The sequence below is a fragment of the Leishmania martiniquensis genome, chromosome 15 (genome assembly GCF_017916325.1).
Source record: "Leishmania martiniquensis isolate LSCM1 chromosome 15, whole genome shotgun sequence".
Taxonomy (NCBI): domain Eukaryota; phylum Euglenozoa; class Kinetoplastea; order Trypanosomatida; family Trypanosomatidae; genus Leishmania; species Leishmania martiniquensis.
The window spans coordinates 519,002-538,693 of record NC_090150.1 but is presented as its reverse complement, the minus strand read 5'-3'; the positions used below and the strand labels follow the sequence as shown (position 1 = coordinate 538,693).

Genomic DNA, 19,692 nt, shown 5'->3' with positions numbered 1-19,692 from the left:
CCTTCCTCAATCCCCTCTTTCATCGCCCCCCCCCCTGCAGAGGCCGGATGCCCTCGTCATGTACGCCCCTGATGAGACGGTCGCCCATCCGCCGCGCCGCCGCCGCTGCCACCGCGACAACGCCGACGTTGCGGGCCGCTTCCACCTGCATGCCCTCCAATGCACGCGTTACCGCGTCTGACACCACAGCCGCTTTGAGAGCGAACTTTCTTGCGCCTCCGTACCCGACCGAGGGCGGCAGCGTTCCGGTCTACTCGATGATGCACGGCCAAATCGACAAGCGCAACTGGGTCTTTCGCAACCCACAGTGGTGCGAGCTGTGCAACGAGCCGGTGTCGCGTTGGATAGACCACCAGAGCCGCAAGGACCACGCGCTGCTGGACTTGCACTATTCGCAGCTGGCCGAATGGCCACGTCGATGGAACCCGGAGGCAGTGCTGTCGACATTCATGGCACACCTCGGAGTCGAGAGTCTGGAGCCGTATCACGCGCTCTTCTCCAAGATGGACAGAGAGGGTCGCACAGAGCTGTATGCGATCCTCGTCAAACTGGAAGAGGCGGGCATGGTGCACTTCGGTAGCAGTCGTGACACATATCTTAGCCGCATGATGGGCGGGCTGCGCGGGCTCGACCATCAAGGAGCGCTGGTCCTCCATGAATGCCTGATGGGACCGTTTCTGCGGCTCTTTCCAAACGGCCTCATACAGGACTACTCGAACCTGCTTGATTTTATGTCGTGTAGTTACAATATGGAGACGGTGTACGACATGTGCGGGATGTACACGCTCGACAAGGTGGCGCTGCGGGAGCAGTACGGGCCCAGCTCGCCGGCTGCGATGGGGCTGGGTGGCGTCGCGACAAGCTCCTCCGCGTCGCGCGGCTACCAAAATGACCTGCTCGCATCCTTGTCGGCAGCCTCGTCGTCGGCGTCTGCCGTCGCCTCCGACGGCGCGGCGGACGCTGCAGGAACCACAGGCGGCGGCAGCGGCTCTGTGAATCGGCTGGCGCAGCTGCGAGCTGCACGGGCCGCTAAGCTGCAGGAGAAGTCAGAGGAGGAAGCCTTCTCGCGCAAGACAGCCTTTGTGCGTCAGCTCCTCGGGCAGTTGCGGTGGCTGCTGTTGCCCGAGCAGGAGCACCCGGCTGGCTTTACGTTCCCGCCGCACATCATCACCCTCGGCGAGCTGTGCCTGAAGGGGCTTGTGGTGGCTATTGTTGAGACGCGTCTCTGCGAGTACATGGTGCGTGCCGAGCCTGTCTGGCTCTCCTTCGGCCTCGAGCGGCGGAAGCTGCAGCAGAGCGCGATCGCGAAGGCCGGCGACGTGGTGCCACCGCCTATGCAGTACTCCTACCGCCCCATGGCCCGTGACCTGCGCGACCTGTATTCCACCCAGCCAAGCGCTCTTGATAAAATGGTGCAGGCAGGCCTCGTGAAGAAGAGGCTACCGACGCTAGAGGCATTTGGGACGTACGAGGCAACGTGCAAGCCCTGAAGCGGGGGCGAAGGTCAGCTTACAAGGCCGCCCCTCACCGTCCTCTGCACACCCTTCTGCGAACAGCGAAAGCCCAACCGGTCTCGCCCCGCAGGCAGCCGCTTCGAGGCCTAGCTCCAGACTCGAGGGGTGGGGGGAGCGCGTCGGGGCGCTGAGAGGGGAGCTGTCAGGGTCGATTAAAGAGGGGAGGGCGGGGGGCAGCGCCATAACACCACCACTCCTATGCCCTCTCCCTCCCTCGCTCGCTCGCCTCTCAGAACGGAAGCGCGGCGCGTGTGTCGACGCTGCATCGTTGACGCCCCGCCAAGCACTGCTTTTCTCCGTCGTCGTCCTTATCCATTCAAGGGCCGTAACGCATTGTGTCGGGTACTCCGCCTGCCCTCTTCCCATTCTCTGTCCTCCTCGACGTCTTCTCGCCCGCGGACAAAATGCGGTGGCCACGGCACGTGTGTGGAAGGGGAAGGATGGAGGGAGTGAGATCGCCTTACCCCGTCTGCCTTGCCTGTCTCTCTCTCTCTCTCTTCCCTTTCGTCAGATGGCTTACCCTCTCCCTCTTTGGCGTCTGCGTCGCGCCTGTCTCGTGCTGCGTTCCTCCGTGTTTCGGCTCAGGTCCCCACGCCCCCTCCCCACTCGTCCTCGGCCACCACCGACACCAATAGCAAAGGAAATCGTGTAACTCGGCCGTGTCGTCGCACCGCTCTCCTATGACCGCAATAGCTTCTCACAACCACTACTGAGGCGAAGACGCAGAGGTAGGCTGGCAGGAAGGGAGGCGTGCACGGAGACCCGTCCCCTATCCCCTTTTTCTCTCTGCTCTTTCACGCCTCCATACAAACCTCTATCAGCTTCTGCGTACTGCACGACTCGTGGATTGAGTCGGCCTCTTGGGGACGGAGCGCCCCTCTCCTCACCTGACCCCCATCAAGTATACCTGCCTCACCCCACCCCCTCCTTCTCCTCCCTCCTCCTGCTCTAGAGCCAATGCTGCGGCGCACCGGCATCTCGCGCTGCTTCGGCAAGGTGCTCTACGGGCCCTCCTCGTCACTCCCTGGCGATTTCTTTCACTGCTGTAAGACGTTCTTCGGCGCGCATCTGCACGAGGAGACCTTTATCGGCACTCGCTCATCGCAGCATCGCGGCGTGTTTCTATCGCACTCCCGCAGCGCCCCGCTGCCGGCCAACGCGCCACTCGCCACCATTCCTCTTTCTAGACTCTTAACCGTGTCGAGCATCGCGACCAAGCCGAATGCGCTACCGCACGTGACGCTGGCGCAGGTGCGCGACGCCATCGCGGATGATGAGTTTCGCATGATGGCCCCACAGTTCTACCTGGGGCTGCATATGAGCGCCATGATTGCTGCGATACCCAACATCACGCGCGCCAGCTCAGCCGTGGAGCTGAGTCGCATGACGGACCTGCTGCGCTCCGGCGCCACGCCGTACGCTCGCATGCTGGACGACGAAGACTTCAACGCAGAGTTTGTGTTTGGCATGTACGGCATGGCCCTCGACTCGTGGCAGCGCACGAGCTACGAAGAGATGACGAAAAAATATCACATTGCCCTCACGGCCATCCACAATGCCGTCAACCCGCCCTTTAAGCTTGAGCACTTCCAGCGCATCACGCGGCTGGTACTGGCGAGGGCTGAGCATGTGCCACCGGCCGACTACTACAGCGACAAGCTCTTTCTCAGGCGACTCAAGCGTCGATGGCGACGGCTGAGGAAAATACCGGAACCGGCGGAGTTGGCCCTGGTGCCCTACTTGGACCTCGTCAATCACAGTAACCGTCCAAACTGCGCCACTCGCATCGGTCCCTCGCCCGTACTCAATGGCGAGGGGGCCATCACTCTCTTCACGCTGCGCGAGGTGTTGCCGGGGCAAGAGCTGTGTCGGCACTACAACTTTGCGCTTGACCGGGCGAGCGCACTCTTCCGCTACGGCTTTTTGCCGTTCGACCTCATCTCGATTGTCGAGCACGATGCCGTTGACGAGCACGTCGTAAAAACACGGGGCATGTTCCGGGCGGAGTCGGAGGAGCGGCGGGAGCAGCAGCGGCGGGAGACCAAGGAGGTGGCGCGGCTGGAGAAGCTGTTTCAAGCTGCGAAGCAGGGCGTCACCCAGCGTGACTGGGAGCTTAATCCCAGCCTGAATGACCATGCCTCGCGCCGCAAAGAATAGCGAGCGGCTTCGCAGGCCCCACCCCAGACCCTCCTCGGTGGTTGTGAATGGAAGTGGGCAAGTCTCTATCTCTGTCAGGGGTGCCCCTGCGGGGGTGCCTGAGGAGGAAAATGTGGAGGAGGGAGGAGAGGCAGGCCGCCTCCCACAGAGGGCGCGTCCCAAAACAGAAGAGCACCGCAGGTGCATCCGACGCGCGCGCCACCAAAGGCTTGTATGCTGCAGACATTGTCTGAGGAGGGGGGGGCGATGTCGTTGCTCGGCCCTTCAATAGGGAGTAGCGACCATCCCTCCCATCATGCATCTATCGGCCTCTCATGCTGCGAGGCCCCCCTTCCTCCCTCGCCTCGCTTCATCTGTGGCATTCCACTCTCCATCCTCGCGCCCTTTTTCCCTCTTCGCCATGCGCTCTACTCTTGGTAAGAGCGGCCCTGCCCCCCTCTTCTCCCCTCCCCTTTCTTCACTCGCACACCCACACATCTGCTCTCGCAAAAATATTTTACACTCTGTCTGCCTGCTTGTTCGCTTGTCTCTGTGTGCGTGAGCTCTTCGTGTCGGTGGTCACCGTTCACCAAAACATTTTCTTTCGCCTTCTCAACAGAAGTGCTGAGACGACTATCACCGCGGCTCCTCACCTTGAACGGCGGCGAGAAGCGACGACGGATGGAGCCAGCAGTGCGGGAGAGCGTCTCGCGCATTCCACTGCTGAAGACGAAGGCTGGCCCCCGAGACGGCGACAAGTGGACGGCGCGGCTCAAAGAGGAATACGCCTCTCTCATCGCCTATGTGGAGCATAACAAAGCGAGCGACACGCATTGGTTTCAGCTGGAGAGCAATCCTCAGGGGACGCGCTGGTACGGCACCTGCTGGACGTTTTACCGCAACGAAAAGTACGAGTTCGAAATGAACTTCGACATCCCAGTCACGTACCCGCAGGCACCGCCGGAGATAGCGCTGCCGGCGTTGGAGGGCAAGACCGTGAAAATGTACAGGGGCGGTAAAATCTGCATGACAACGCACTTCTTCCCGTTGTGGGCACGCAATGTACCGTACTTCGGCATCAGCCATGTCCTCGCTCTTGGACTTGGGCCGTGGCTGTCGATCGAGGTGCCCGCTATTGTAGAGGAAGGCTATCTGAAGCCCGCCAGCGCAGCAGCCGTGACCGCTACTTCCGAGTGACTCAGAGCGGGGGAAATCTGCAGCGGAATGGAATGGAGGGGTCCAAAGAGAGCCGCGCGGGGAGTTGCGATAAGATGTGTGGGTGCGTGACGGTGCTGCCGTACATTCAACGTACCACGGGCGGCAGAAGAGAGATCAGCACCCGTACCTGCGCCTGCTCGTGCTAAGGAGGAGAGGGGGTTGGGGGCGGCCGCCGCACGGGGAGTGCACACTTCGGCGCTCCTCCTCCATCTCCCATGTGTGCCTCTTTCCTGCCCCGCGCCCTCTGCCCTCTGCTCTCTCTCTCGTGCAGCCGCTCTGCCTTCGCTCCTAATGTCTGTGCCAACGAAAAGCTCAATACACCGCACACATGACATCAGCCGCGGGACGGCCTCCTACCCCCCTCCCACAGCGGTGCCTCGTCGCGATGCGTAACCCATACACATCCGCACACGTTCGGCGCCACCTTTGGTGGCCAGCGCGGACTTACAGAGAGGGTTGCGTACATCCCAAACAAAAACGGCAGCCCACCAGATGTGTGCGTGTCCACTGCCGAACACGGATCCGTACCCACTCCCCTTTTACCCCCTCTGCGTCCCTCGTATCGCTCCCCCCTCCGCCCCACTCCCCCACCGCGGCTGCCATCTCCCATCGGCTTCTTCACCCTCCACGACGGCACATCTCCATCATCAACTCCACCGCCTCTACGGCTACACCCCTCCAAACGCGCAACGCCTCCTCCCCTTGACGTCCTCAGCCTCTCATAGCACCGGGCCTCCTTCACCTTCTGCTTTCTGTAAGGCGTTCCGTTACTCCCGCACACCTCTTCTCGATCCCCCGCCCACCCGGACGCACCCGTCTCTACCCCAGTTGCAGGCATACTTCATTCGATTACAATAGCCCGCCATGGCGCGCCGTGAGGTTGCACCTGATTACCAGCCACAGGGCCCGATGCGCAAGTGGTACCAGATGACCGCGAGCGAGTTCTATGTGTACGTCGTCGCGTTCATGTGCGGTGTGTCCATGATGATGCCTATCAACGCTGTCTTCTCCGCGCCGGGATATATCACGACGTACTACCGCTACGCCATGCGGCAACCAGACGCGGTTCCGCTGAACACAAACTTCTGGAACAACGTCATGACCTACTACAACCTCATCAGTATCGTGACGAGCCTGGTCATGGAGCCGCTGACGCTGCTCAGCTCGTTCCGCCGCATTCCGATGAAGGTGCGATTGCTTGGCGGCCTCATCATCCTGATCGTAGAGATCATGGTGCTGATGGTCGTGCCTGCGCATGGTACGAGCGAAAACGGCGCCGTGGCGACGATCTGCTGCGCCTCCTTCATTGGTGGCTTTGGCAAGAGTATCTTCGAGTCCACGACGTACGGCATGTTCGGCGCCTTCCCCTCGAGCTTCACGTCGACGATGATGGGAGGTGTCGGCATGTCTGGCGTCCTGACGTCGCTGCTGCAGATCATGGTGAAGTCTGCGCTGCCCGACACGTACGAGGGCGTGAGGAAGCAGTCGAAGATCTACTACGGCCTCGATGTTGGCATCCAGGCTTTGACCTTCGTTGCGCTGCTCCTGCTGCGCTTCAACAGCTTTGCCCAGGACCACTTCGGCGATCTCGGCGCTTCGAAGAGCAAAGTGGACGCCGGCACTCTGACGGCGGGGGGGTGCCGCCACTCTGACGAGCGCCCGCTCGAGGGCAAGAAGGGTGGTAACCCCTCTGCGGTGGAGGAGCCAGCCATGGGCAAGGTGCAGGTGACAGCCAAGACAGAGGACCCAGCTGAGGAGCATGATGATCTCGACGACTGCCAGGGCGCGGTGGGAACGGACGCGTGGCCGAGCGAGGTGGAGAGCCCGACGAGCAACGAGATCCTCCTGGCCACCTCCGTCTTCAGCACGCTGTGGTGCATCAGGTGGATGTTCGTCGCCTGCGCCTTTGACTTCCTCATCACGCTGTTCCTCTTCCCCGGCATCGCTGTTGGAATGTTCCCCAACTCGAAGTGGTTTGCGACGATCGCTGTGTTCATCTTCAACGTGTTCGATGTGCTTGGCCGCTTCTCTCCGTCGCTGAAGTTCATGTGGCCGCGGACGTATGGGCAGCGCTGGATCATCGTGGCCGCGTCCTTTGCGCGCGTCATCTTCGTGCCGCTGCTGCTACTGCACTCGTACCACTACATCCCGAGCGAGGCGTTCGGCTACGTGATGGAGGTCATCTTCGGCTTCTCGAACGGCTACGTGGGCTCGATGGCGCTAGTGCTGGGCCCGCAGTCGCGGGGCATCGACAATGACGGCAAGCGCTTCGTTGCCGGTACGCTGATGGGCATCTCCATCCTCGTCGGTGGCACGATCGGCACTGTTCTGAGCATCATGACACAGACACTCCGCGAGCGCCATTAAGCTGCTGGTCAGCGCAGAGTTGACGAGATCACCAGCGGCGAGCACTGCAGACTCCAGTTGAAGATGTCAGCAGCCTCGTGCGTGTGTCGGTATGTGCGCATGTGTGTGTGTGTATGTGTGTGCGAGTGGGTGTGTGAGTTGATGTCTGCGAGTATGAGCGGGGGTGGTTGACAATAGCTGGCGTACCCCCTCGCCGCTTCCCCCGCCTACGCACTCGCGAAGCTCGGCCTGAGCTCTTCTGTCTCTCTCCCTCTCCCTTCTGCTTTTTGTATGTCTCTGTCGACCGTGCCATGAGGCGTTCGTTTTCACTTTCACCGTATTGTCTTTGTTTGCGCGTGCTTTGGCAGGTACCTTCGCCGTCATTGCCGCACGTTTCGGCTCACGGTTTCTCTCGCCACTCTTCCCCCTCCCTCCGCCTTCTTCTCTTTTTTCGCTCAAATCGCCCCTCTGTGACCATCTCCGAGCGTATTTCGCGGTGGATGTCGTACGGTCTCAGGTAATGTGTAGGCCACCCTCCGTGTGCGCTGCCGTTTTCATCTCGTGCCCCTCTGCGCCATTCTGAACGGAGGTCGCCTACCGCTTGTATCGTTGCTTTGGCGCATTTGTGCGTGTGTGTATATGTGTGTGTTGGCGGGGCACATCACCTCCTCTCCTTCGCGCTTCCCCCTCCCCCCCTCGTGCCGAGTGTAGAGAACACGTCGCGGCAGCCCCCTCCCCCTCCTATCACAGAGGTACAGCATCAGAAGGCGGAATGGCTATCACTGCTCAGGGGCTCGCGGCAAGCGTCCCACCTCTGATGGCGCACGCGGGGCATGCCATCCACGCACAGACCCTCTCGTGGCGCCCACGGAACCGGGTGTGGAATACAGCAGCGTCGTCCTGAAGACGGGGCCCCATGCTCCACAAATTGGGCGCGCCGTGCACACGCACTGCCGGCTGCTGCTTTTGCAGAAAATCATATCGAGGTGAGGCAAGCAGGCAGAGCGCAGGGTCTCTCATGGCCCTGTGCGGAAGCTGGCCGACTCCTTCGTCAGATTCGACGGGCATGCGCCAAGACCCGCCGCCCCACCACCACCACCACTACTACCTCAGCCACGTGGCCTACTGCCTGTGCCCTCGAGCACCACCGTGGAAGTGACCCGCGTGGATCCAGGGATGCACGCCAAAGGAAAGCCAGTTAGCGGGATGGCCCAAGTCAGTGGCGGAGAGGCTCGCCCTTGGTGACGAGAGTGCAGTTGCGGCGCAGCAATCACGTAGGAGGTGCGACGGTGCGCGGGTGTTTCTTCGCGTTTCACTGGCCCGTTGGCGGTGAGGTGGACACTATGGAACAAAAAAAGGGGGTAATAAAGAAGCGTACTTCACCTTATCCTTCGCCGTCATGGCACCGATATAATATATATATTTATTTATTTATTTATTTATAGATACGCGTGCGTGTGTGCGTCTGCGTGCGTGTATACGCGTACATCCCACTGCTCCTTTGTGTCACCGCCTGTCCTGGCGTAGCGGGATGTCGGCCATCCGCGTTGGGTGGCACCGGCTCTGTAGAGCTGTGCGCGGCAGCCCCTTCCTCCCTTCGTTTTCGATGCTCTTCTCCACCCCAGCTTTCCTGAGCGTGCACATATGGGCATGACCAATCGCTCACCCTCTCCTCCCCCCTCTTCCTCTCCCTCCTCAGCCCTCCTCCACCCTCTACGGCTCATTTGGGTGTGCATCCTGAGCAACGCACTGGTTGGAGGGGCTCCGCCCTTGCCCTCTACTCTCGCATCGCCTCGGCGCTGTCTCTGCGCACCCCCTTTCCCTCCCTCTCTCTCTCTCACCCACCCGCCCTGTCGGTTACGTCGCCGTCTCTTACGCAGAGCCATGGTGAAGGAAACGGGGCTCTACGACGAGCTGGGTATCTCGCCAGACGCCACAGAGCAGCAGATCCGCTCCGCCTACCGCAGCAAAGCACTTCAATACCACCCCGACAAGAACAACGGTGACCCGGTGGCGGCGGAGAAGTTTAAGAAGGTGGCCGAGGCCTACGAGGTCCTCCGCGACGCAGGCCGGCGCCAGCAGTATGACACGTTCGGCCGAAGCGGGCCGGACGGCGCGGCACGTGGCAGCGGCGCCTTCACCGGGGGCGGCTTCGGCTCGAGAATGGACCCTATGGAAGTATTCTCTTCGTTCTTTGGCTTTGCTGCCGGTGGCGGGGCGGGCGCGTCGCGTCAGCAGCGGCCAGCGAAGCCGTCCTTCATATTGTTCGAGCTGCAGTGCTCCCTCGAGGAACTCTACTGCGGGACGGCAAAGGTGATGGAGGTGCACCGGCGGCGTCTCTGTCCCTCTTGCCGCGGTTATGGCACGTCGGATGGCCGGCCCAGCCCGGTGTGCTCGCAGTGCAAAGGAAGCAAGGTGGTCTCTAAAGCGCTTCACGTTGGCGGCTTCATGACGTACCAGCAGTGCCGCTGCGACCGTTGCGAGGGTCTCGGCAAGCTTCCGATCCAGTCCCCATGTACGCGGTGCGGCCCGGTCTACGATGCACACCAGCGCGCCCAGTTGTCTGGCACCCGCCATTCCGACGCCCTCCCCCGCGGCGTTGTCGTAGAGACGACGACGATAACAGTAACGATTGCGCCAGGCACGGAGGACAGCGACGCGTTGAACTTTGTCGGTCAGGGTGATGAACTGCCCGGCTTCGACGCCGCCGGAGACATCCTCGTCGTCATTGAGCAGCTGCCGCATCCGCACTACCGCCGCCTGAACAGCACGGATCTGCTCCTGCTGAACTGTCGCATACCCATCTGGTGCCTCTTCCACGAAGCCTTCTCGATCTCTATCGAGCTGCTCGACGGCCGTGCTGTGCGACTGGCGCTGCCGCTTCGGGAAGGCGGTGTGCCCCATTTTTTGTTCGACTCACAGCACGTCTTTGTAGTGGACAACGAGGGCATGCCGGTGAAGCAGCGCAAAAGTGCCGAGGCGGCTGCGGCGAATGCAACGAGTCGAGACAGCAGCGCTGCTACCGGTGTGGCGCATCTGAAGAAGGGAAAGCTGTACGTCCGCATCGACGTCCTCTTCCCAAGCTCGCTCACCCCCGCTCAGCTAGATCTCATCACAAACGCCTTCGGGGGCGGTGGCGAGTGTGATGGTGCCACCAGTGGCAGAGATGCATGCCGCGTGGTAACCCTGCACCCTCACAATGGCCCGGCGCCAAGCTGGCACACGGTTGATGCGGAAGGCAACGCCTGGTACCGGCCCACGGCGCCGGCCGCCAGGAAAAAGAAGACGACCTCAGCGGCGGTGTAGCGGACTGCTGTCGGCTTGAGTGAATTCGCGCATGCATTGCGTGCGGATGTGTGTGTGTGTATGTGTTTCTGTCTATCTACACCATCACGCTCATGGTGACTGGAAATGTGTCAGGATGACGCCTGCCGACTACTCATCAATAGAGGTGCGGTGGGTGAAAGGGGAAGGCGAGGGGGCGACTGACGCGCCCCCCACTCTCTCCCTTCCTACCCATCACCCGGTTCCTCCTTACCTTGTCGCTGTCTCCCCTCCCCCATCTCTTCTGGTGCTGCTGCAGCCTTCTCCTCACCGCCGCTCCCTCGTCCTAGCTGCTGCCGAATTCGCGGAAGAGAGAGACCCGCGGGGAGGAAAAGCTGTCTGGCCTTGTGGCACCAGTGGTGACGTGATGCGGTAGCAGCTGGCCCTCTGGGGGGTACGGTGAGTGCGAACGAGTGCAGGGAGGCCGCCTACCTCCGCCGTCAGTCTCCCTCTCGTTTCTACCTTGGGGGCTTGCTGTTTTTATCTGCAGATGTGCGGTGTGTGTGTGTGCGCGCGCGTGGGCTATCCTTGCACGTATATGCACACACAGAGAGAGACATACACCTCTCTCTGCCACCTACGCTGAGCCTCGACGGCAGTGGAAACACCTCGCGCATTGTCGTCTGTCACACGCACACGCACTGACTTGTGCGGGTGCGCCCATTATGCCCCTCGTCACGCGTACGTTTTTCTTTCACCCATGCGATGAGAAAGCGCAGCTGTCGCTACGGCAGCTGAGTCCACGCAGGCGCAGCCGTGGGGGTAAGGGATGCGCAAAGGGAAGGGAGTGCGGCCGCATGGAGGGGGGGCGCACACGCTCAACGGTCGTGAAACATCTCACCACCTCCCCGCCCCTCTCTTTCTTCTTCAGGCCCACTGCGACGAGCAGTGACACACCACCTACCACCACCTCACCCTCTCTCTCCCCCCTCCCCCCGTCTCTGATAGTCTTTTTTCGGCCTCTCACGATTTTGCTGCCGCCTCTGTTTCGCTGTTCCACGCCTGCGAAGGTGCGCAACCACACGAAGGGACTCGAAGAGGGGGAGCGGCAAGACAAAATCACCGGCACCGTCCCCCTCCTCCCAATCCTCACACACATAAATACACAGACACACACGGTCGCTGCCTTCGCCTTTAGACACACACACACACACGCACACTCCTCACTTCTCTCGACCTCAGGAGCACAAGCAAGCATGTTCCCCGGCCTCCCACGTGCCTTCCCAAACGCGGAGTGGAAGACCGTCGACGACATCTTCCGTCGGTGCACGCCAGGCAGCTTTCTCGTGCCGAACTCGAGCGCCTCTGCCGCCGCCGCCGATTCCGCGGCGGCCGCGGAGGAGTGGGTGCAGCAAGAAATTGGGTACTACGAGGCCAGCTACACAACGGTGGAGGACCTAAGCGTGTGCGTGACCACCTTCAATGTTGGGTGCAAGAAGCCTGTACTACCGCTAACCAGCCTCGCCTGTCTCACCAGCGGCAGTGGCAGCGCTGACGGCTCACCAGTGCGCCCAACAGACTTGATCGTGGTCGGCATGCAGGAGGTGGACATGAGTGCGACAGCGCTCTTCAAGCAGGAGACGGAGGCCGCCGCGCCGTGGGTGGCGGGGCTGAACGCGGCCATCGGCGCCGACAGTAGCAACAGGACCGCGGCTTCCTCGTCTGGTAGCGCAGGAGCCTCTCCGTATTATGCGTTTCCTCCCAAGCAGCTGGTCGGTCTGCTTCTCTGCATGTTCATCCGTCGGCCGCTACTGTCGGCCGTGTCAGAGTTCAGCGTCGCGACGGTGGCCACCGGTGCGCTGGGCTCCATGGGCAACAAAGGTGCCGTTGGGTTCCACCTTGTGCTGCACCGCACCTCCCTCTGCGTCATCACCGCCCATTTGGCCGCAGGGCACCTCAACGTCAGCAAGCGTAACGAGGACATCAACACCATTCTCACGAATATGGACTTCAACGCTGCCCGTCGCGCTGAGAGGCACCTGAACGCGAGCGCCAACGCGCCCATCGACGAGTCCGCTCTCCTCGAGCTCCACCCCCGTGACCACGACATCGTCATCGTCGCTGGAGACCTGAACTATCGCCTCAAGCTCCCATATGAGGCCGCCGTGCGTCTGGCGATGGCTGGACAGTTTAGCGAGCTGCTGCAGTATGACCAGCTGACCAGCGAAATGAGGAACCCGCACACGCCGTGGCAGCAGTTCATGAGCTTCACGCCAACGCACGTGCCCACCTACCGCTTCGACATCGGCACCGACGTCTACGACACCAGCGAGAAGCGCCGCATTCCTAGCTACACAGACCGCATATGTGTGTGGTCGCGCCGCAAGTCGATGGAGTCCCGCATTCGACTGGAGCGCCTCTCTGCCCTCATGGAGGTGCGCAGCAGCGACCACAAGCCTGTGCAGGCACTCGCGTGGCTCCCTGTGCGGGTGGAGGTGCCGACGCAAAAAGCGCAGGTGATGTCGTCGCTGCGGGAAAAGGCCGCCACTCTCGGCCTATCGCAGGCGTCCAGTGCAAAGATTTCGCTGAACGGATCGAGGATAGACTTTCGGTCCCAGAGCTTCCACCACTGTGGGACGCAGGAAACCGTGACGGTGGAGAACAAAGGCGACTGTGTCGCTGTCGTGCGGGTCGTGCGGCAGCGCGAGGGGGATCACTCGGAGGGCACCTGGCTGCGCGTCACCCCACAGGAGCTCGCGATTCTGCCTAGCGAGTCGCAGGATGTCACCATCGAGACGGCCATCGACCCGCGCTGCATGCTGTGGCTGGCCACCTGGCGCCCGTATCAGGGCCGTAGCTGTGTCGAGCTCAGCTCTGTCCTGCTGTTCTGCTGCCGCAACGGTCCTGTGCAAGCCGTGGAGTGCCAGTGTGTGCTGAGCCCGAGCGTATTCGGCAACGGATTGGACAACATCGCCCTCCTACAAGACCGGCCGTGCGTGGAGGCGTACGCGGAGACGGCAGACTTTGAGCAAGTGGTGCGTCAGGTGAGGCCGCACGTGCCGAAGGAGCTGTGGTACCTCGCGCACGTCATTGCGCAGCACCCACGCGAGCCGGGCCTCTTCACCGGCTCGGCTGACAAGGAGGCATGCTGCCGTATCATGAAGCTGCTGGACACGAAGAACGCGCCGCTGCCCGTGGATACAGACGTGCATTGTGCCGCGGAGTGTCTCATAGCATTTCTCAAGAATCTGGTGGAGCCAGTCGTGCCGTATGCACTGTACTCCGCTGCCCTCGCTGCGGGACGTGCCAAGGGCAAGGCCCCGCTGCAATTCCTGCGCCAGCTGCCAACGATGCACGCGAACGTGTGGCTTTACGTCGTGGCCTTGCTGAACTATTTGCTGCGTCCAGCGCATTGCTGTGACAACGAGCTTGACGCGAGCTTCTTGGCGCACATCTTCAGCACTGTATTGATTGTCCGCCGCGCCGATGCGCAGGGTGCGATACCGGCTCGGCTGCAGCAGGGCGGCGGTGTTGACCAGCAGGTGCGACAGCAGCTTCAGCAGGAGAGCGATGACGCTATCGCACTGGTGGAGTACTTTCTCAGCACCCCGCCAACTGTGTTGGCCGGAGTGGAATAGTGCAGCGGAGGTGTCGCAGAGGATGGAGGGCATCGGGGAAGCCCCCCTCCCCCTCCCGATAACGGCAACGCCCGTCATGATCGGCCCCAGACGGTGCACACCCCTTTTTGTTGCTGTGGCCGTGGTGCGTCTCGTGCGCTCATGTTGCTGCTCTCGGCTGCCGCGCGGCAGTCTGCTATGTCGGTTGTGCCGTTGTCTCTTCACGGCTTTACGCGGCGCACACAGCACATCTCTGGGCATTCTCTCACCCCTTACGTCATCTTCCTCTTCCCCTTCGTGTCGCCCTCGCGTGCTCGATGCGCTCAGCCCCGCCTTTCCTGTCGCCTCCCGACCGGAAGACCGTCGCCGTCGAAAGGCTTTTCGAGTAGAACGGCTGACTGAAAGTGAGGTGTCCATCGCCCCTCTCTCTCTGCCCCTCTCTCTCACGCACCCTGACGACGACGGCGGCGGCGGCGGCCACGGTCACGAACTCGCTGTGATTGCCACCGTTTGCTTTGTGTACACCGCGTGACTGAAATCGTCAATGAGGGGCGTGAGAGGGGGAGGGGTGCGGGAAGCCGCCGCTGCGCATAATGGCGCCGCGGTATCGGCCCGCCGCCTCGCAGCCCGTGTCGCTGCCTCCCTCCTTCCTCGCTCAGCCCCCACCCCTCTCCCCTCTCTCCTCATGCAGCGAAGGTGGATACTTAGAGGAGGGAGGAGGGGACCGCGGACGTAGTGGCCAGTCCACGCCTCATGCGCATCACGCAGCTGCTACACTCTCGCAGAGTTCTCTGCCAACTCTGCTTTGCCGCCCTCCATCTCGATTTTTCGCTTCACCTCACCCCGCCCCTCGCCTGTTGCATCGTCGTTGTCTCATCCCGTGTGTCCTCTCCTGATGGCCCTTCGGCGCATTCATCGGCGCACGTGGTCACCACCGTCCCATCACATCCGCTCCTCGGCAATGTATGCTCCCGTGCGGCTCACCCTCGATCGCGCGAGCCTTTTTTGTTTGCCTTGCCGTCTTAAACACATACGCTTACTCGAGTTGCGTCCCGCCTCTCCGCCATGTCCACCGTGTGCCTCGCCGCCTACGCTCTGGCCTCCCTGAGCAGGCCGTCCCCGTCGCAGGCGGACGTGGAGGCCATCTGCAAGGCCGTCCACATTGATGTCGACAAGGACACCCTTGCCTTCGTGATGGAGAGCGTTGCTGGCCGTGACGTGGCCACGCTGATGGCGGAAGGCGCCGCCAAGATGAGCGCGATGCCGGCGGCCGGCTCCGGTGCGGCTGCTGGCGGCGTTGCTCCCGCTGCGGGTGCTGCGGCCCCAGCTGCCGCCGCCGCTTCGAAGAAGGAGGAGCCCGAGGAGGAGGCCGACGACGACATGGGCTTTGGCCTCTTCGACTAAGCGCTCTCCGCACGTCTGTATGCATGCGTGAGGAAAGCGGAAATCTTTGCAATCGCCCCTTTTGGCATTGACGATGGTGAGGGAGCGCGTGCGCGTCAGGTTACTCTGTCCCTTCCTCCCTCTCTCTTCCGGTGCACGGCGGCAGCGCACAAGGACTGCATGCGTGTAGGGGTGCTGATGCCTCGCTGCTTGTGTTATATATATTTATATATATTAGCGGTGAAGTTCGTAACTGTTCGAAAGACATAGACAGCAGAGCGACTGCGCCGCGGTGCTGTCGAGGGCGCCATCCGGAACGAGGATGACGCCGATGCGGGGAGAGGGACAGTGGCGACGAGTGCGTCGCGGAAGGGGTGTGGCCGCACTGTCCTCCCTCCGCGCACGACTATCACTGACGCATGCGTCCATGCGCCAACGCCTGAGGCAGGAAAATGGCGAGCTGCTGCGAAACGGATGTGTCCAAAGATCTGGGGGATGAGCGCGTTGCTCGAGGCTGTCTGCCCTTCACGGTGTGCTAAGGTGGCGACGAGTCGAGCAAAGATGTAAGAGAGCCGCGAACTGCCTTCGAGGGGGCGTGGGTGGTACTGACGGAGGAGGAAGACGGGGTCAGATGCGCGGGCACCCCTGCGCTTCCTGTATTCCGCGTCTCCCGGTGCGCTTTCGGATGGCCCGCTGATTGGGTCAAGGCAGTGCCTTCTCTCGATCTCACCCCCTTCGCCGCCGGGCCTCCGCCCTTGTCAGATTGAGGACGCATATGTTTGGTTGGTCATGCACATACGCCTCGGCGCTTCTGCGGGCCCTTAGACGAACCCTCTCTCTCCCTTTCCCTCCCTCTCCCTCTCTCTCTTCTGTTATGCACCCCCGCCCCGGCACCGCCCATTTCTTGCGCGCACACACACACACACTATGTTCACTTGCTGCTCATCTCCTTAACGTTGGCGGCAGCTTTCCGCTCACTTATCCTCAGCTACGCACTCTCCGCCATGTCCACCGTGTGCCTCGCCGCCTACGCTCTGGCCTCCCTGAGCAGGCCGTCCCCGTCGCAGGCGGACGTGGAGGCCATCTGCAAGGCCGTCCACATTGATGTCGACAAGGACACCCTTGCCTTCGTGATGGAGAGCGTTGCTGGCCGTGACGTGGCCACGCTGATGGCGGAAGGCGCCGCCAAGATGAGCGCGATGCCGGCGGCCGGCTCCGGTGCGGCTGCTGGCGGCGTTGCTCCCGCTGCGGGTGCTGCGGCCCCAGCTGCCGCCGCCGCTTCGAAGAAGGAGGAGCCCGAGGAGGAGGCCGACGACGACATGGGCTTTGGCCTCTTCGACTAAGCGCTCTCCGCACGTCTGTATGCATGCGTGAGGAAAGCGGAAATCTTTGCAATCGCCCCTTTTGGCATTGACGATGGTGAGGGAGCGCGTGCGCGTCAGGTTACTCTGTCCCTTCCTCCCTCTCTCTTCCGGTGCACGGCGGCAGCGCACAAGGACTGCATGCGTGTAGGGGTGCTGATGCCTCGCTGCTTGTGTTATATATATTTATATATATTAGCGGTGAAGTTCGTAACTGTTCGAAAGACATAGACAGCAGAGCGACTGCGCCGCGGTGCTGTCGAGGGCGCCATCCGGAACGAGGATGACGCCGATGCGGGGAGAGGGACAGTGGCGACGAGTGCGTCGCGGAAGGGGTGTGGCCGCACTGTCCTCCCTCCGCGCACGACTATCACTGACGCATGCGTCCATGCGCCAACGCCTGAGGCAGGAAAATGGCGAGCTGCTGCGAAACGGATGTGTCCAAAGATCTGGGGGATGAGCGCGTTGCTCGAGGCTGTCTGCCCTTCACGGTGTGCTAAGGTGGCGACGAGTCGAGCAAAGATGTAAGAGAGCCGCGAACTGCCTTCGAGGGGGCGTGGGTGGTACTGACGGAGGAGGAAGACGGGGTCAGATGCGCGGGCACCCCTGCGCTTCCTGTATTCCGCGTCTCCCGGTGCGCTTTCGGATGGCCCGCTGATTGGGTCAAGGCAGTGCCTTCTCTCGATCTCACCCCCTTCGCCGCCGGGCCTCCGCCCTTGTCAGATTGAGGACGCATATGTTTGGTTGGTCATGCACATACGCCTCGGCGCTTCTGCGGGCCCTTAGACGAACCCTCTCTCTCCCTTTCCCTCCCTCTCCCTCTCTCTCTTCTGTTATGCACCCCCGCCCCGGCACCGCCCATTTCTTGCGCGCACACACACACACACTATGTTCACTTGCTGCTCATCTCCTTAACGTTGGCGGCAGCTTTCCGCTCACTTATCCTCAGCTACGCACTCTCCGCCATGTCCACCGTGTGCCTCGCCGCCTACGCTCTGGCCTCCCTGAGCAGGCCGTCCCCGTCGCAGGCGGACGTGGAGGCCATCTGCAAGGCCGTCCACATTGATGTCGACAAGGACACCCTTGCCTTCGTGATGGAGAGCGTTGCTGGCCGTGACGTGGCCACGCTGATGGCGGAAGGCGCCGCCAAGATGAGCGCGATGCCGGCGGCCGGCTCCGGTGCGGCTGCTGGCGGCGTTGCTCCCGCTGCGGGTGCTGCGGCCCCAGCTGCCGCCGCCGCTTCGAAGAAGGAGGAGCCCGAGGAGGAGGCCGACGACGACATGGGCTTTGGCCTCTTCGACTAAGCGCTCTCCGCACGTCTGTATGCATGCGTGAGGAAAGCGGAAATCTTTGCAATCGCCCCTTTTGGCATTGACGATGGTGAGGGAGCGCGTGCGCGTCAGGTTACTCTGTCCCTTCCTCCCTCTCTCTTCCGGTGCACGGCGGCAGCGCACAAGGACTGCATGCGTGTAGGGGTGCTGATGCCTCGCTGCTTGTGTTATATATATTTATATATATTAGCGGTGAAGTTCGTAACTGTTCGAAAGACATAGACAGCAGAGCGACTGCGCCGCGGTGCTGTCGAGGGCGCCATCCGGAACGAGGATGACGCCGATGCGGGGAGAGGGACAGTGGCGACGAGTGCGTCGCGGAAGGGGTGTGGCCGCACTGTCCTCCCTCCGCGCACGACTATCACTGACGCATGCGTCCATGCGCCAACGCCTGAGGCAGGAAAATGGCGAGCTGCTGCGAAACGGATGTGTCCAAAGATCTGGGGATGAGCGCGTTGCTCGAGGCTGTCTGCCCTTCACGGTGTGCTAAGGTGGCGACGAGTCGAGCAAAGATGTAAGAGAGCCGCGAACTGCCTTCGAGGGGGCGTGGGTGGTACTGACGGAGGAGGAAGACGGGGTCAGATGCGCGGGCACCCCTGCGCTTCCTGTATTCCGCGTCTCCCGGTGCGCTTTCGGATGGCCCGCTGATTGGGTCAAGGCAGTGCCTTCTCTCGATCTCACCCCCTTCGCCGCCGGGCCTCCGCCCTTGTCAGATTGAGGACGCATATGTTTGGTTGGTCATGCACATACGCCTCGGCGCTTCTGCGGGCCCTTAGACGAACCCTCTCTCTCCCTTTCCCTCCCTCTCCCTCTCTCTCTTCTGTTATGCACCCCCGCCCCGGCACCGCCCATTTCTTGCGCGCACACACACACACACTATGTTCACTTGCTGCTCATCTCCTTAACGTTGGCGGCAGCTTTCCGCTCACTTATCCTCAGCTACGCACTCTCCGCCATGTCCACCGTGTGCCTCGCCGCCTACGCTCTGGCCTCCCTGAGCAGGCCGTCCCCGTCGCAGGCGGACGTGGAGGCCATCTGCAAGGCCGTCCACATTGATGTCGACAAGGACACCCTTGCCTTCGTGATGGAGAGCGTTGCTGGCCGTGACGTGGCCACGCTGATGGCGGAAGGCGCCGCCAAGATGAGCGCGATGCCGGCGGCCGGCTCCGGTGCGGCTGCTGGCGGCGTTGCTCCCGCTGCGGGTGCTGCGGCCCCAGCTGCCGCCGCCGCTTCGAAGAAGGAGGAGCCCGAGGAGGAGGCCGACGACGACATGGGCTTTGGCCTCTTCGACTAAGCGCTCTCCGCACGCCTCGCAGGTTGTGAGGTGTGTCACTGCGGTCGCCTCCCTCTCTCTCTCTTTCCCCTCAGCGTTCGCAGCTGCCGAGCAGTTGCCCGGCACGCTGTGGATGTCGAAGGCGAAAGGGCGCGGAGGGAGCGCGTGGGTGGAGAAGGCTCTGAGATGGACTGGGGGGTTTCAGGAAAGCAATACGTGAGGCACGCGCGCACAGAAAAGAGGCGGAAG

The 19,692-nt window shown here is 62.0% G+C and overlaps 10 protein-coding genes across 10 annotated transcripts; all 10 read left to right on the top strand.

Annotated features, from left to right (window-relative positions):
• Positions 1–47: 47 nt before the first annotated feature.
• Positions 48–1,490, top strand: LSCM1_06965 (uncharacterized protein; the record flags this gene model as incomplete). Its single annotated transcript, XM_067324362.1, has 1 exon — positions 48–1,490. The coding sequence occupies one exon, from the start codon at positions 48–50 to the stop codon at positions 1,488–1,490; it is 1,443 nt and encodes a 480-aa protein (XP_067180033.1).
• A 981-nt stretch (positions 1,491–2,471) lies between these two features.
• Positions 2,472–3,671, top strand: LSCM1_06964 (uncharacterized protein; the record flags this gene model as incomplete). The annotated part of the gene is made up of 1 exon (XM_067324361.1): positions 2,472–3,671. One exon carries the CDS (start codon positions 2,472–2,474, stop codon positions 3,669–3,671), a length of 1,200 nt encoding a protein of 399 aa, XP_067180032.1.
• Positions 3,672–4,331: 660 nt separating this feature from the next.
• LSCM1_06963 (uncharacterized protein) lies at positions 4,332–4,847 on the top strand (the record flags this gene model as incomplete). The annotated part of the gene is made up of 1 exon (XM_067324360.1): positions 4,332–4,847. The coding sequence occupies one exon, from the start codon at positions 4,332–4,334 to the stop codon at positions 4,845–4,847; it is 516 nt and encodes a 171-aa protein (XP_067180031.1).
• Positions 4,848–5,732: 885 nt separating this feature from the next.
• Positions 5,733–7,235, top strand: LSCM1_06962 (uncharacterized protein; the record flags this gene model as incomplete). Its single annotated transcript, XM_067324359.1, has 1 exon — positions 5,733–7,235. The coding sequence occupies one exon, from the start codon at positions 5,733–5,735 to the stop codon at positions 7,233–7,235; it is 1,503 nt and encodes a 500-aa protein (XP_067180030.1).
• A 1,863-nt stretch (positions 7,236–9,098) lies between these two features.
• Positions 9,099–10,520, top strand: LSCM1_06961 (uncharacterized protein; the record flags this gene model as incomplete). The annotated part of the gene is made up of 1 exon (XM_067324358.1): positions 9,099–10,520. The coding sequence occupies one exon, from the start codon at positions 9,099–9,101 to the stop codon at positions 10,518–10,520; it is 1,422 nt and encodes a 473-aa protein (XP_067180029.1).
• A 1,214-nt stretch (positions 10,521–11,734) lies between these two features.
• Positions 11,735–14,116, top strand: LSCM1_06960 (uncharacterized protein; the record flags this gene model as incomplete). The annotated part of the gene is made up of 1 exon (XM_067324357.1): positions 11,735–14,116. The coding sequence occupies one exon, from the start codon at positions 11,735–11,737 to the stop codon at positions 14,114–14,116; it is 2,382 nt and encodes a 793-aa protein (XP_067180028.1).
• Positions 14,117–15,160: 1,044 nt separating this feature from the next.
• LSCM1_06959 (uncharacterized protein) lies at positions 15,161–15,499 on the top strand (the record flags this gene model as incomplete). The annotated part of the gene is made up of 1 exon (XM_067324356.1): positions 15,161–15,499. The coding sequence occupies one exon, from the start codon at positions 15,161–15,163 to the stop codon at positions 15,497–15,499; it is 339 nt and encodes a 112-aa protein (XP_067180027.1).
• A 983-nt stretch (positions 15,500–16,482) lies between these two features.
• Positions 16,483–16,821, top strand: LSCM1_06958 (uncharacterized protein; the record flags this gene model as incomplete). Its single annotated transcript, XM_067324355.1, has 1 exon — positions 16,483–16,821. One exon carries the CDS (start codon positions 16,483–16,485, stop codon positions 16,819–16,821), a length of 339 nt encoding a protein of 112 aa, XP_067180026.1.
• Positions 16,822–17,804: 983 nt separating this feature from the next.
• Positions 17,805–18,143, top strand: LSCM1_06957 (uncharacterized protein; the record flags this gene model as incomplete). The annotated part of the gene is made up of 1 exon (XM_067324354.1): positions 17,805–18,143. One exon carries the CDS (start codon positions 17,805–17,807, stop codon positions 18,141–18,143), a length of 339 nt encoding a protein of 112 aa, XP_067180025.1.
• Positions 18,144–19,125: 982 nt separating this feature from the next.
• On the top strand, positions 19,126–19,464 carry LSCM1_06956 (uncharacterized protein; the record flags this gene model as incomplete). The annotated part of the gene is made up of 1 exon (XM_067324353.1): positions 19,126–19,464. The coding sequence occupies one exon, from the start codon at positions 19,126–19,128 to the stop codon at positions 19,462–19,464; it is 339 nt and encodes a 112-aa protein (XP_067180024.1).
• Between the last annotated feature and the right edge of the window lie 228 nt (positions 19,465–19,692).